At 59.1% G+C, this 15090-nt stretch overlaps 1 protein-coding gene across 1 annotated transcript; it reads right to left on the reverse strand.

The window, feature by feature from the left end:
- Positions 1-505: 505 nt before the first annotated feature.
- On the reverse strand, positions 506-4295 carry LOC142076293 (ADP-ribosylhydrolase ARH1-like). Its single transcript, XM_075138644.1, has 6 exons — positions 4285-4295; positions 3985-4208; positions 2808-2906; positions 2626-2731; positions 766-845; positions 506-693 (listed from the first exon to the last, which is right to left on the reverse strand). Exons 1-6 carry the CDS (start codon positions 4293-4295, stop codon positions 506-508), a joined length of 708 nt encoding a protein of 235 aa, XP_074994745.1.
- Positions 4296-15090: the final 10795 nt, after the last annotated feature.

The following is a 15090-nucleotide window of genomic DNA, read 5'->3' on the forward strand; positions in this document are numbered from 1 at the left end:
TCACCAGTGACAATGGGGTAACCAGTGACACTGGGGCTGTGGGTCTCCAGGTACCTGTGGGGACATTGGGGACAATTGGGACCCCTGGGGGCACCATGGCAGTGGATGCAGTGGGGACACCAGTAACACCAGGGAAACCAAGAGCACCAGGGACACCAGGGACACTGAGGTCAGTGGGGGTGTGGGGTGGCCCTGGGCCACATTCCCATAGCTGAAGATGGCAGCACCAGTGGAGGCACTGGGGACACTGGGGGCAGCAGGAACAGGATGGGCACTGGTGACCCTGCGGACAGACTGGGCGTGACAGTGGGGCAGGGGACACTGGGCACATCCAGGCACTGGGGCAGAGCAGTGACACCACTGACACCAGTGTGGTGCGCTGCCAGGACGGGGAGAGAGCCTTGTGGGCACCAGTGACACCAGTGACCCCCTGAGCCCCTCCCAGTATCCCCACCAACCCCTCCCAGTTCTCCCAGTGACCCCACAGAACCCTCCCAGTACCCCCTCACCGGTGCCAAGCATCCCCGAAGAAGGGCCAGGCGGCAGCGTTGTCCTCCACAGCCACCCCAGCACCCTCCACGTAGTCCCATGCAAGGGGCAGGACCCGCAGCAGCTCGACCCCCCAGCGCTCTGGGGGCTCCCCCCGAGCCCCCATCGCCCCAAAGAGGGCCACCGCCAGTGCCCCGAGGTACCCTGTGGGGACAGGGGTTTCAGGGGGGGCTCCAGTGTCCCCTCCTCCCCTGTCCCCCCACGCCTGGCACCCACCGGTGGGGTGGTGGTGGGTCATGCGCCCACTCTCGATGCTCACCCGGATCAGCGTCGGCAGCTCCCAGACATGCGGGTACCTGCATTGGCGTCAGCCCCGTCCCCGTCCCCTCCCTGTCCCTGTATCCCCAGCCTTGTCCCTATCCCCACCCCACCACCCTTGTCCCTGCTGTCCTTGTCACTGCTGTCATCCCCCCTGGCCCCGCCACCTCCACGTCCCCCTCTCATCTGCTCTGTGACCCCTGTGTCCCCTCCTCCCTATCGCTGTCCTCATGTTCTCTGTCCCCTAGGGCTCCCCATCCCCACTCCCCCAGCTCAGACATCCCCAGCGCCCCCATCCCCATTGTCCCCAGCCTCCCAGCTCCAGCACCACTGTATCCCCAACCCCTGGTCCTTGTCCCCTCCAGCTCCAACAACCCCGTGTCCCCATCCCCCTCTGTGTCCCCATTCCCCCACCTCTTACACCCCTATGTCCCTGTTACCCCATCCTTGTCACCTCATGTCCCCTCCCCTCCAGCTCTGACACCCTCATGCCCCTATCCCCCAACCTCTGACACCCACGGGTCCCCATCCCCATTTCCACCCCCCCCCTTGTCCCTGTCTCCCCGTGTCCCCACCCTCCCCAGGTCTGACAGCCTTGTGTCCCTATCCTGTCCCCTCCATGTCCCTGTTCCTTCCAGCTCTGACACCCCCATGTCCCCAGCCCTGACACCCTTGTGCCTCGTTCCTCCAGCCCTGACACCCCCTTGTCCCCGTCCCCTGTGTCCCCATCCCCCTATGTCCCCATCCCTCCAGTTCCGACACCCCCATGTCCACATCCCCGACTCCCCTATGGCCCTGACACCCCATTACCCAACAGCCCCATGTCCCCATCCCCCTATGTCCCTGTTCCCCCATGTCCCCCTCCCCACCATGTCCCCATCCCTCCAGCTCCGACACCCCCATGTCCCCGTCCCTGACTCCCCTATGGCCCTGACACCCCATTACCCGACAGCCCCATGTCCCCATCCCCACTATGTCCCCCTCCCTCCAGCTCTGACACCCCCATGTCCCCGTCCCTGACTCCCCTATGGCCCTGACACCCCATTACCCAACAGCCCCATGTCCCCCTCCCCACCATGTCCCCATCCCTCCAGCTCCGACACCCCATGTCCCCAGCCCTGACTCCCCTATGGCCCTGACACCCCATTACCCAACAGCCCCATGTCCCCATCCCCCTATGTCCCCATCCCTCCAGCTCTGACACCCCCATGTCCCCATCCCTGACTCCCCTATGGCCCTGACACCCCATTACCCAACAGCCCCATGTCCCCATCCCCCTATGTCCCTGTTCCCCCATGTCCCCCTCCCCACCATGTCCCCATCCCTCCAGCTCCGACACCCCCATGTCCCCATCCCTGACTCCCCTATGGCCCTGACACCCCATTACCCAACAGCCCCATGTCCCCATCCCCCTATGTCCCCATCCCTCCAGCTCTGACACTCGGTGTCCCTGTTCCCCCATGTCCCCCTCCCCACCATGTCCCCATCCCCTCCAGATCTGAAATCCAAATGTCCCCATTGCCCCAGCTCTGACACTCCTGTTCCTGTCCCCTCTGTGTCCCTGTCCCCTCTGTGTCCCTGTCCCCTCCATGTCCCCAACACCCCCGTGTCCCCATTCTCCCTGCTCTGACACTCCCATTCCCCCATCCCCTCCATCTCCCCATCCCACCAGCTCTGACTCTCCCATGTCCCCGTCCCCATCCTGTCCCCGTCCCCATCCTGTCCCCATCCCCTCAGCTCCGACACCTTCCCCCTCCCCACGTGTCCCCCCACGTCCCCCTCCCCCGCTGCTGTCCTTTCCTGTGTCCCCGTCCCTACCTGAGGCCGATGGCCAGGCTACGCATTGCGGCCCCGCAGCCGGTGCCGGTGGGGTTGAAGGGGATGCGATAGCCCTCGGGCTCCCCAGGTCGCAGCTGCGAGGTGCCTGGGGGGGCGGGGGGCGGGGGCGTGAGACCCCCTGACACCCCCTGGCTCCCCCCAGACCCTCGAACCCCGCTCACCCAGGATGCTGGTGGGCCCTGGCTTGCGGCCCTCCATGTCACCCATGGCGGCCACGTAGCGGCGAGCCAGCTCCTGCAGGAGGGGTTCCCCCTCCAGGCCTGGAGGGGGGGGTTAGTGAGGACCCCCCTGGGCCACCCAAACTGGAGGGGAGGGAGTGGCCCCACACCCCCCCCAAAACTGAAGGGGAAGACCCCCCCATTGCACCCCCCCCAAATGCTGGGGAAAGGGAGCACCGCCCCATAGACGACCCAAAACTGAAGGGGAAGGAGGACACCCCCCGGGGACCCCCAAAAGTGGAGGGAAAAGGGGAAACCCCCCATGGCCCACCCAAAACTAGAGGGGAAGGGTGACACCCCCCCATGGATGCCTCAAAACTGAAGGGAAAAGGGGACGCTACCCACGGGCTCCAAAACTGGAGGGGAAGGGTGACATCCCCCATGCAGCCCCCGCAACAGGAGGAGAAGTGGGACAACATCCACAAACACCCCAAAACTCGGGAGAAATAGGGAATCCTCTTGAGCACCCCAAATTGGGTGGGAAAGGGGTAATCACGCCCCCCCAGGTCCCCCAAATTAGGAAGAGGAAACAGGCCCCCCCAAGCACCCAAGATGGGAGGAAAGGGAACGCAAATTCCCACAAACTGGGGAGAAATAGGATCCTTCCGAGGGGAAATGGGGACCCCCCCCAGTTTTTTGGTGGGGGGAATAGGGAGCCTCACTGGAGCCCCTAAAAGGGGGGGTGGAATTAGGATGCCCCCAAACCCCCTCCAGGGCTGGCCAGGGACCCCCAAAAGCCCGCCCCAGGGACCCTCCAGTTTGGGCCAGGGGTATAATGGGGACCCCCAAACCCCCTCAGGAACCCCCCTAAGCAGCTCAGAGCTATAATAGTGACCCCCAAACCTCCCCAGGGACACCCTCATACAGCCCAGGGGTAAAATAGGAACCCCCAACACCACCCCCCCGACCCCCACCATGCAGCCCAAGCCATATAACAGGGACCCCCAAACCCCCCCCCCCCCAGGGAACCCGCATGCAGCCCAGGGGTATAACAGGGACACCCCACCCCCCCCCAGAACAATATGGGCCTGGGGTACAATGGGGACGCCATCCCCCGGGGACTCTCCCCTGTGTCTGTGGGGTGCAATGGAGACCCCCTGCTGCCCCGCGCGCCCCCCACCTGTGGCCAGGCCCTCGGCGGTTGCGAGGTGGAGGACGGTGTCATCACTGACAGGCCACTCGGGGGGCTTGAGGGTGATGGCCTCCAACCCCCCTAGCTCGGCCAGCTCAGCGTGGATCTGGGGTCCCGAGGTGCAGTACTCCCAGCGGCCCCCCCGGTACCCAAGCGCGTCCCCCACCCCACTCAGCACCATGGCCGCTTCGTAGGCTTCCACCGAGGGCACCCTGGGGGAAAGAGTGGGGCTTCAGGGGGGTGCCAGCGGTGGGGGGGGGGTACAGCGGGAACCCCGGGGGCACTCACGTCTCTTCCATTGCAGCAGCAGCTGGGGACGCCCATCAGGTTTGGGGCACGGGGCCAGCGCTGGCCAGTGGCCCTTAAGGAGGATGAGGAGACCTTGGGGACTGGGGGGCAATGGGGGGGAGTGGTGAGGGGTGGCAGGGAGGGGAAAGGTTCCGAGGGGCCCCAAAAGGCACTGAGAGACGACTGGGGGGCTCCGGGGGGCACACAGTGGCATGGAGGGACATGAAGGCGGGGGGTACCCAAAGAGGGCCGGGGGTACCCAAAGGGGCATGGAGGAGACGGGGGGGCACCCTAAGGGGACTGGGGGACACCCAAGAGGGAGGCAGGGGACACCCAAAGGAGCCTGGGGGGGCATCCAAAGGGGCACATAGGCATATGGGGGGCACCAAAAAGGGCCGGGGGGGTCCCCAAAGGGGACACCCCAAGGGGACAGAGTCCTCTCAAGGATTTGGGGTACAGAGGGATAGGTTTTAGCAAGCCTGAGGGGAAGGCAGTGACAAGGAGAAAAGGAGCATCTCCAAGGAAAAATGTTTCTGCCAAATATTTTCCCATATTTATTTCACTGGGTCGGGACAAAAACATGGCCCGAAACCATATTTTTGGGGTGAGATCCCTCAAAACTGCTATCGCCTGGGTCCCGCCAGGATGGGGCAGGGATATGCAGCCCTGCTCTGACAACTGTGGTCAGCTCCAACCTAAAACCACTGGGTTTTGCTATTCAAAAATAGTAAAATTAATGTTGGGTGGTGGGCAGCGAGCGGTTAAAAGATCGTCCTTAAATTTCACAGCCTTAATTACAGAGTCAAGCAGCAAAGCCTCGGTGCGGGCCCCATGCCAGTCCCAGAAAAGTGCAACTCCTTGCTCGCCAGCACCAGGTTTTTATCTTTTTTACTGGCCCACATTATGACAAACGAGACAAAAATTTTTGATCTGTTGATAAAAATCCTTGGGGGGGCGGAAGCGACAGGAGGTTGGTAGTAAAATAGGTGAATAATGAGGTTTAAAATTCGCTGTCAATTTGGAAAAAATAAAAAAACTGTGGTGCAAAAAATAACAATTTTTTGGACATATTTTTGTTTGGACATACAGAAATTGATGTTTCATCCTGCCACACTCCAAAGGGTGTGTTCAGGCCCTAAATGGGAAGCTATGGACCCCGTGGTTCAGGGTCAGGAAAGGGGCAGAGTACCCACAAACGCTGCCGGTCAGGTCCAGGACAGGGGCAGGACATCTGCGAACCCCACAGGTCATGGACCAGACAGGGACAGGGCACCCCAAACGCAGTGGATCAGGGCCAGCACAAGGACAGGGAACTCCCAAACCCCATGTGTCAGGGCAAGGACAGGGGCAGGACACCCCCAAACCCCACAGGTCAAGGATGACAGAAGGAGAGGGCATCCCAAACCCCATGGTCAGGGCCAGGATGGGGAGAGGAGACCTCCAAACCCCATAGGACATGGACCAGACTGGGACAGGGAACCCCAAACCCCATGTGTCAGGGCAAGGACAGGGGGAGGACACCCCCAAACCCCACAGGTCAAGGGCGAGAGTGGGAGAGGGCATCCTAAATCCCATGGGTCAGGGCCAGGATGGGGAGAGGAGACCTCCAAACCCCATAGGACATGGACCAGGCTGGGACAGGGCACCCCAAAACCCGTGGCTCAGGACCAGGACACGGGCAGGACACGACCAAACCCCACAGGTCATGGACCATGAGAGGGACAGGGCACCCCCAAACCCTATGTGTCAGGGCCAGGATATGGGCAGGACATGCCCAAACCAAACAGGTCATGGACCAGAAAAGGACAGGGCACCCCAAACCTATGGGTCAGGGCCAGGACATAGGCAGAACACCCCCAAACTCCACAGGTCATGGACCAGACAGAGAAAGGGCACCCCAAACCCTGTGGATCAGGGCCAAGACGTGGATCAGGGCCAAGGCATGGCCAGGACACCTCCAAACCCGACAGATCAGGGACCAGACAGGGACAGGTCACCCAAAACCTGTGGGCAAGGGCCAGTATGGGGACAGGACACCTCAAAAGCCCAAAGGTCATCAACCAGACAGGGAAAGGGCACCTCAAACCCAGTGCATCAGGGTCAGGATGGGGACAGAAAACCTACGAATCCTATAGGTCATGGACCACACAGGGACAGGGCACCGCAAACGCCATGGGTCAGGGCTATAACAGGGACAGGACACCTCCAAACACCACAGATCATGGACCAGAATGGGACAGGGCACTATAACCTGTGGGTCAGGGCCAGGATGGGGACAGGACATCCCCAAACCCCACAGGTCATGGACCAGAGAGGGAAAGGGCACCCCAAAAACCCATGGGTCATGGCTAGGATACTGGCGGGATACTCCCAAGCCACACAGGTCACAGACCACAAAGAGACCGGGCACCCCAGCCCTGTGGGTCAGGGCCAGGACATGGGTAGGATATCTCCAAACCCCACAGGTCATGGAACAGACAGGGACCTGGAAGCCCTAACCCCATGGGTCACGGCAAGGATATGGAAAGGAAACCAGCAAAACCCACAGGTCATGGACCAGACAGGGACGGACCACCCCAAACACAGTGCGTAAGGACCAAGAAATGTGCAGGACACCCCCAAACACCACAGGTCATGGACCAGACAGAGAAAGGGCACCCCAAACCCCATGGGTCATAGCCATGACATGGGCTGGACAAGCCCAAACCCCACAGGTCATGGACCAGACAGAGACAGGGCACCCCAAAACACGTGAGTCAGGGCCAGGACATGGACTGGACATCCCTGAACCGCAAAGGTCATGGACCAGACAGGGACCTGGAACCTCAAACCCAATGGGTAAGGGCAAGGATATGGGCAGGACTCCCCCAAACCTCACAGGTCATGGACCAGACAGGGACGGGCCACCCCAAACCCCGTGCGTAAGGGCCACGATGGGGACAGGAGACCTCAACACACCACAGGTCATGAACCAGAAAGGGACAGGGCATGCGAAACCCCTTGGCTGAGGGCCAAGATACGTGCAGGACGCCTCCGAAACCCACAGGTCATGGACCAGACAGGGACAGTACACCCCAACACACATAGATCGCAGCTAGGACACTGGCAGAACACTCCCAAACCCCACAGGTCATGGACCAGACAGGGATCCGGAACCCAAAACCCTGTGAGTTAGGGCCAGGACATGGGCTGGACACCCCCAAACCCCAGAGTCATGGACCAGACAGGGACAGGGAACCCCAAACCCCGTGGATCAGGGCCAGGACGTGGGCAAGACATGGCCAAACCCCACAGGTCATGGACCAGACAGGGACAGAACACCCCAAAAGAGGTCACAGGTAGGACACTGGCAGGACATTCCCAAGCCCCACAAGTCATGGACCAGACAGAGAAAGGGCACCCCAAACTCTATGGGTCAGAGCCAGGACATGGGCTGGACATACTCAAACCCCAAAGGACATGGACCAGACAGGCACCCGGAACCACAAACCCCGTTGGTCAGGGCCAGGACATGGGCAGGACATCCCCAAACCCCACAAGCCATGGAACAGACAGAGACAGGCTACCCCAAACCCCGTGCATAAGGGCCACGATGGTGACAGGATACCTCAACACACCAGAGGTCATGAAACAGACAGGGACAGGGCACCCCAAACCCCGAGGCTCAGGGCCAAGACACGTGCAGGACACTCCCAAACCCCACGGGTCATGAACCAGACAGGGACAGGACACCCCAAAACTCATCGGTAACAGCTTGGACACTGGCAGGACACTCCCAAACCCCACAGGTCATGGACAGACAGAGAAAGGCAACCCCAAACCCCGTGGCTCTGGGCCAGGAAATGGGCTGGACATCCCCAAACCCCACAGGTCATGGACCAGAGAGGGGCCTGGAACCCCAAATCCCCTGGGTCAGGGCCAGGACATGGGCTGGACACTCCCAAACCCCACACGTCGTGGACCAGACAGGGACAGGACACCCAAAACCCCATGGCTCAGCGCAAGGACACTGGCAGGATATCCCCAAACCCCACAGGCCATGGAATAGAAAGGGACAGGACACCCCAAAACACGTGGGTCACAGCAAGGACACTGGCAGGACACCCCCAAACCCCACAGGTCATGGACTGACAGAGAAAGGGCACCCCAAACCCCATGGGTCAGAGCCATGACATGGGCTGGACAAGCCAAAAGCCAAAAGGTCATGGAGCAGACAGGCACCCGGAACCACAAACCCCGTGGATCAGGACAAGGATATGGGCCAGGCAACCCCAAACCTCAAAGGTCATGGACCAGACAGGAACGGGCCACCCCAAACACCGTGCGTAAGGGCCACGATGGTGACCGGAGACCTCCACACACCACAGGTCATGGACCAGACAGGGACAGGGCACCCCAAACCCCGAGTCTCAGGGCCAAGACACGTGCAGGACACCCCAAACACCACAGGTCATGGTCTAGACAGGGACAGGGCACCCCAAAACACGTGGGTCACAGCAAGGACACTGGCAGGACACTCCCAAAGCCCACAGGTCATGGACAGACAGAGAAAGGGCACCCCAAACCCCATGGGTCAGAGCCACGACATGGGCTGGACAAGCTCAAAACCCACAGGTCATGCATCAGACAGGGACAGTGAATCCCAAACCCTGTGGCTCAGGGCCAGGACATGGGCAGGACATCCCCAAGCCCACAGGTCATGGACCAGACAGGGACAGGACATCCAAACCCTGTGGGTCAGGGCAAGGATATGGGCAGGACAACCCCACCTCTCACAGGTCATGGACCAGACAGGGATGGGCCTCCCCAAACCCCATGCGTAAGGGCTACAATGGGGACAGGAGACCTCAACACACCACAGGTCATGAACCAGAAAGGGACAGGGCACCCCAAACCCCGAGTCTCAGGGCCAAGACACGTGCAGAACACGTCCGAAACCCACAGGTCATGGACCAGACAGGGACAGGACATCCCAACACACGTGGGTCGCAGCTACGACACTGGCAGGACACTCACAAACCCCACAGGTCATGGAGCAGACAAAGAAAGGACACCCCAAACCCAATGGATCAGAGCCACAACATGGGCTGGACAAGCCCAAACCCCACAGGTCATGGACCAGACAGGCACCCGGCACCCCAAACCCCGTGTGTAAGGGCCACAATGGGGAGACAAGACCTCAAGAAACCACAGGTCATGAACCAGACAGGGACAGGGCACCCCAAACCCCGTGGCTCAGGGCCAAGACACGTGCAGGACACCTCCGAAACCCACAGGTCATAGACCAGACAGGGACAGGACACCCCAACACACGTGGGTCGCAGCTAGGACACTGGCAGGACACTCCCAAACCCCACAGGTCATGGACCAGACCGAGAAAGTGCAACCAAAACCCCATGGGTCAGAGCCACGACATGGGCTGGACAAGCCCAAACCCCACATGTCATGGACCAGACAGGGACCCGGAATCACAAACCCCATGGTTCAGGGCAAGGATATGGGCAGGACTCCCCCAAACCCGGCAGGTCATGGACCTGACAGGGATAGGCCACCCCAAACCCCGTGCGTAAGGGCCAAGACACGTTCAGGACACCCCCAAACCCCACAGGTCATGGACCAGACAGGGACAGGACACCCCAAACCCCATGGCTCAGCACAAGGACACTGGCAGGATATCCCCAAACCCCACAGGCCATGGACCAGATAGAGACCGGGCACCTTAAAAAACGTGGGTCACAGCTAGGACACTGGCAGGAGACTCCCAAACGCCACAATTCATGGACCAGACAGGGAGAGGCCTCCCCAAATCCCGTGCTAAGGACCAGGAAGGGGACAGGACAACTCCATACACCACAGGTCATGAACCTGACAGGGACAGGGCACCCCAAACCCCATGGATCAGGGCAAGGATATGGGCAGGATATCCCCAAACCCCACAAGTCATGGACAGGACAGAGAAAGGGCACCCCAAACCCCATGGGTCAGGGCCAGGACATGGGCTGGACACCCCCAAACCCCACAGGTCATGGACCAGACAGGGACCCGGAACGCCAAACCCCATTGCTCAGGGCAAGGACACGGGCAGGACACCCCCAAACCACAGAGATCCTGGACAAGGCAGGGACAGGCCACCCCAAATCCCGTGTGTAAAGGCTAGGATTGGGACAGGACACCACCATACCCCACATGTCATGAACCAGACAGGGACAGGGCAGCCCAAACCCCATGGCTGTCCCTCAGTGGAGGGACACTGGCAGGGTATCTGCAAAACCCGCAGGGCATGGGCCAGAAAGGGTCGGGGCACCCCAAACGCTGTGGCTCAGGGCCAGGACACTTGCAGGACACCTCCAAACCCCACAGGTCATGGACCACACAGAGAAAGGGCACCTCAAACCCCATGGGTCCGGGCCAGGACATGGACTGGACAAGCCCAAAACCCCACAGGTCATGGAGTAGACAGGGACAGGGCACGCCAAACCCCATGCGTCAGGGCCAGGATGAGGACAGGACACCCCCAAACCCCATAGGTCATGGACCAGACAGGGACTGGGCTCCCTAAACCTTGTGGATCAGGGTTAGTATGGGGACAGGACACCTCCAAAGTGCGGAGGTCATGGACCAGACACGGACAGGGCACCCCACACCCCATGGGTCAGGACCAGGATGGGGACAGGATACCCCCAAACCCCACAGGTCATGGACCAGACACGGACAGGGCACCTCAAACCCTATGGGTCAGGGCCAAGATGGGGACAGGACACCTCCCAACCATACTGGTCACGGACCAGACAGGGACAGGGCACCCCAAATCCTGTTGGTCAGGGCCTGGTCACGGGCAGGACATGTGCAACACCCACAAGTCATGGATGAGACATGGACAAGACACCCCAAACTCAGGCATCAGGACCAGGATGGGGAAAGGAGCCCCCCTAACCCCACAGGTCAAGGACCGGACAGGGACAGGGCACCCCAAACACAGTGGGTCAGGGCCAGGACAGGGACAGAGCACACCCATACCTTGCACGTTATGGACCAGAAAGAGACAGGGCACTCCAAATCCCATGGGTCAGGGCCAAGATACAGTTAGGAGACCCCCAAAGTCCACAAATCATGGACCAGACAGGGACAGTCTAACCAAACCCCATGGGTCAGTGCTAGGACATGGGGAGGACACCCCCATACCACACTGGTCATGGACCAGACAGGGACAGGGCACCCCCAACCCTGTGGTCAGGGCCAGGATTGAGACAGGACACCTCCTAACCTCACAGGTCATGAATGAGACAGGGACAGGACGCCCTAAACCCCATGGGTCTGGGTCCAGGACACTGGCAGGACATCCCCAAACCCCACAGGTCATGCAGCAGACAGGGACAGGGCACCCCAAGCCCCATGGGTAAGAGCCAAGATGGGGACAGGGCACCCCGAAACTCCAGAGGTCATGGACCAGACAGGGACAGGGCACCCCAAGCCCCACGGGTCAGCTGCAGGATAGGGATAGGCCACTCCCGAAAGAAGTTGCATATGGCAAGAGCAGAGGCAGAGAACCCCAAACCCCATGGGTCAGGACTAGGACAGGGGCAGGCATCCCCAGACTCTGCAGTTCTATGCCAGGAGAGAGGAAAGCCACCACAAACCCTGATGTTCATGGCAGTTCACCCTAAAATCCAGTAAATGTCGGCAGCAGCAGGGAAAGGGCACCCCAACCCCCACAGGAAAGGGCCAGGACTGGGCCAGGGCACCCCATAACCCCATAAGTCAGGGCCAGGACAGGTGAAGGAAACCCCCAAACCCCATGGGTTGGTCAGTGAAGAAGAAGGGGGAGGAGATGCTCCAGGCGCCAGAGTAGACCTTCCCCTGCAGCCCCTGGTGAAGACCGTGGTGAGGCAGGCTGTTGCCCTGCAGCCCATGGAGGTCCACAGCAGAGCAGATATCCACCTGCAGCCCGAGGAGGACCCCACACCAGAGCAGGTGGATGCCCGAAGGAGGCTGTCACCCCATGGGAAGCCCGCGCTGGAGCAGGTTCCTGGCAGGAGCCTCATGGAGAGAGGAGCCCATGCTGGAGCAGGTTTGCTGGTGGCACTTGTGACCCCGTGGGGGACCCATGCTGGAACAGTCCATTCCCGAAGGACTGCACCCATGCAAGGGACCCACGCTGGAGCAGTTCATGAAGAACTGCAGCCTGTGGGAAAGACCCACCTTGGAGAAGTTCGTGGAGGACTGTCTCCTGTGGGTGGGACCCCACGCTGGAGCAGGGGAAGAGTGTGCGGAGGAAGAAGTGGCAGAGACAATGAGTGATGAACTCATCGCAACCCCCATTCCCCGTCCTCCTGCGCCACTCGGGGGGAGGAGGGAGAGAAAATGGGGAGTGAAGTTGAGCCTGGGAAGAAGGGAGGGGTGGAGGGAAGGTGTTTGAAAATTTGGGTTTATTTCTCATTACCCTGCTCTGATTTGACTGGCAATAAACTAAATTAATTTCCCTGAGTCGAGCCTGTTTTGCCCGTGACGGTAATTGCTGAGTGATTTCCCCGTCCTTATCTCAACCCACGAGCCTTTCATTATATTTTCTCTCCCCTGTCCAGCTGAGGAGGGGGAGTGGTAGAGCGGCTGGGTGGGCACCTGCGTCCGGGCAGGGTCAACCCACCACACCACACTTCCTGAAACAGCAATGTAGGCACTTGCTAATTAATTGTAATATCACCCATATTATGTCATAATGAAGTATTTGAGCTCTACAAGCAGTTGGTAAGCTAACTTGAAGCAAGTGCAAAGAACTCCTGGGTGATTTCACACTTTCCCAGGAGCCCAGATGGGAGGATCACCAGCAAATGCTGCACAGTCAGGTGCTTTTGCTGCAAGAAAAGCAGCCCTCTCCCAGCCACGGCAAAGTAGAGCTTTGTAAGGAAAAAGGGGGCAGGGAGGGGTGGGGAAAAGGGAAACGGGTTTGTAGCTGATTTTACCACGGGTGTCCTCAACGTGCCGTACACCTCTCTGATCCTCATTTTACCTGGTGTTGCTGGGACTGAGTATTTGGGTGCAGGGCTGGTGAACTGGGCCATGACAGGGTCCCATGGGCGATGAGGTCTGTAGGGCCGCACCCAGGCTCCATCCATGCTGGGAGATGCTTACAAAACCTGAGGAAAGAGCAGAAGAGTTACTAACGGGCTTCCCTGAAAGCGGCCAAGTTTTGGTTTGTTTAGTTTTGTTTTTTTTCTATTTCAGTTAAAATTTCTCCACTTGGTCTTGGTCCTGTACCATCCGAGTTCTGTCTTACCAGAGAATGCCAATGCTCTTGGTAAAAGAACATTTTTACGATGAGGGTAACCCCTGGAACAGGTTGCCCAGAGAAGCTGTGGATTCCCCACCATTGGATTTGTTCAAGGTCAGGTTGGACAGGCTTTGAGCCACCAGATCTAATGAAAGATGTCCCTTTCACTAGGCAGGGAAGAGCATCTAAAGGCTAATTGGCTTGTGCTTGCCTCAGAGCTGGATGGGTCATTTGCTCTGTGCACCCTGTAATGGGAGAGGAAGGAGGGTGATTGCCACCATTTCAGTCCTCCCTCTTAATAAAGAAGAGTCTGAAATTATTTCTCATCCTATAGAATAAAATTCAAGCCTAGTGATGAAATTCCCATCAGGCACAGTGGAGCTCATCATTGATGCTAAACTATGGCGAGGAAGGACGAGTCTCAGTTCTTCACCCAGCAGTTGAAGGGATGAGGACGACCTTGTCTGCGGCTTCTGCTCTCCGTCACTGAGCGTGGGGAGTGGTGAGGGCAGGCAGAAATCCGGCAAGAGAGGTTGTGGTGTCAGCTGCCAGGTGACCTTGGGGAGAGCACGGGATCCTCACGGAAATGCACTATGACATCTGGAGCCTGGGTGATATAATCTGTGCTACTGCATCACCGGGCTGATGCGGGGCTGGGGATGTCCAGCCTGCAGGGCCAGACCTTCATGAGATCTGCTTGTCCTGTCTCAATGCGTATTTTCAGAGTGCCCGCGAGACAGAGTTTGAACGTCAGCAGAGACTGAGGGAGCTTTCAAAAGCGCCTGGTTTTTGCACTGTCCTTGCACCCAGTGACAGAGGTGACAAGTGACGAGCAGTCGCAGAGGACAGCTGGGCGGCAGAGGGTTCGCCTGCTGAGTCTTCTGAGGAGACAGGCAACCCACAAACTGAAGTGAGGGAGGAAGGGAACCCGCGCAGGTTTTTGAAGAAGAGAATGAGCACAGTAGTGCTGGTGCTGGGAGAGACATTTCTGCAGGTGCTGGGTTGTGGAGAGCTGGTGCGCGGCAGCCAGAGAGGGATCGCTGCAGGGTTGAGAGCAGCTGAGCCCAGCTGAGCAGCGAGCCCAGCTGGAAGCTCCACAGCAGCATCCACTGGCAGTGTTGGAGGATCTGAAATGGGGATTTGCTGAGCCCAGAAATTAGAAGAAGGGAGAATCGGCGTAAAAGAGGTAGTGGCAAAAGAGCTTAAAGGAAAAGTCCTGAATCAGCAGGGAGTGGTGCTTCGCTCATAGAGAAGGTTGTGAAATATTTCAGGAGAAACATGAGCAGCAGCTACCAGCAGTTTGTGAATAAGGAGGACAGGCCAGGAGTCAAAATGAAAATGCCTGAACACATTGATCTGAAAATCGTCTGCCACTCTGGCAGAGTTTCACATGCATGCCATCCCACGCTGTAAAAATAACGTGGCTTTTGGGGAAAAGGAGGAAAAAAACCGCACCAAACCTAAACCAAGGTCTTTTTTTTTCAGACCAAACCTGCTGCCTGCCACACAAACCTCTCACTTGTGCTCTGGTTTTCCCT

This window comes from Calonectris borealis, unplaced genomic scaffold, assembly GCF_964195595.1.
Source record: "Calonectris borealis unplaced genomic scaffold, bCalBor7.hap1.2 HAP1_SCAFFOLD_40, whole genome shotgun sequence".
NCBI classification, from domain to species: domain Eukaryota; kingdom Metazoa; phylum Chordata; class Aves; order Procellariiformes; family Procellariidae; genus Calonectris; species Calonectris borealis.

Bases quoted from the DNA above. Each gene is read 5' to 3' on its own strand.
- LOC142076293 (XM_075138644.1), bottom strand. The intron at 2,907-3,984 runs GTGGGGGGCGCG...CCCCCCCTCCAG, and splicing joins CGCCGAGGGCCTGGCCACAG to GCCTGGAGGGGGAACCCCTC. The intron at 2,732-2,807 runs GTGAGCGGGGTT...CCGCCCCCCCAG, and splicing joins AGGGCCCACCAGCATCCTGG to GCACCTCGCAGCTGCGACCT.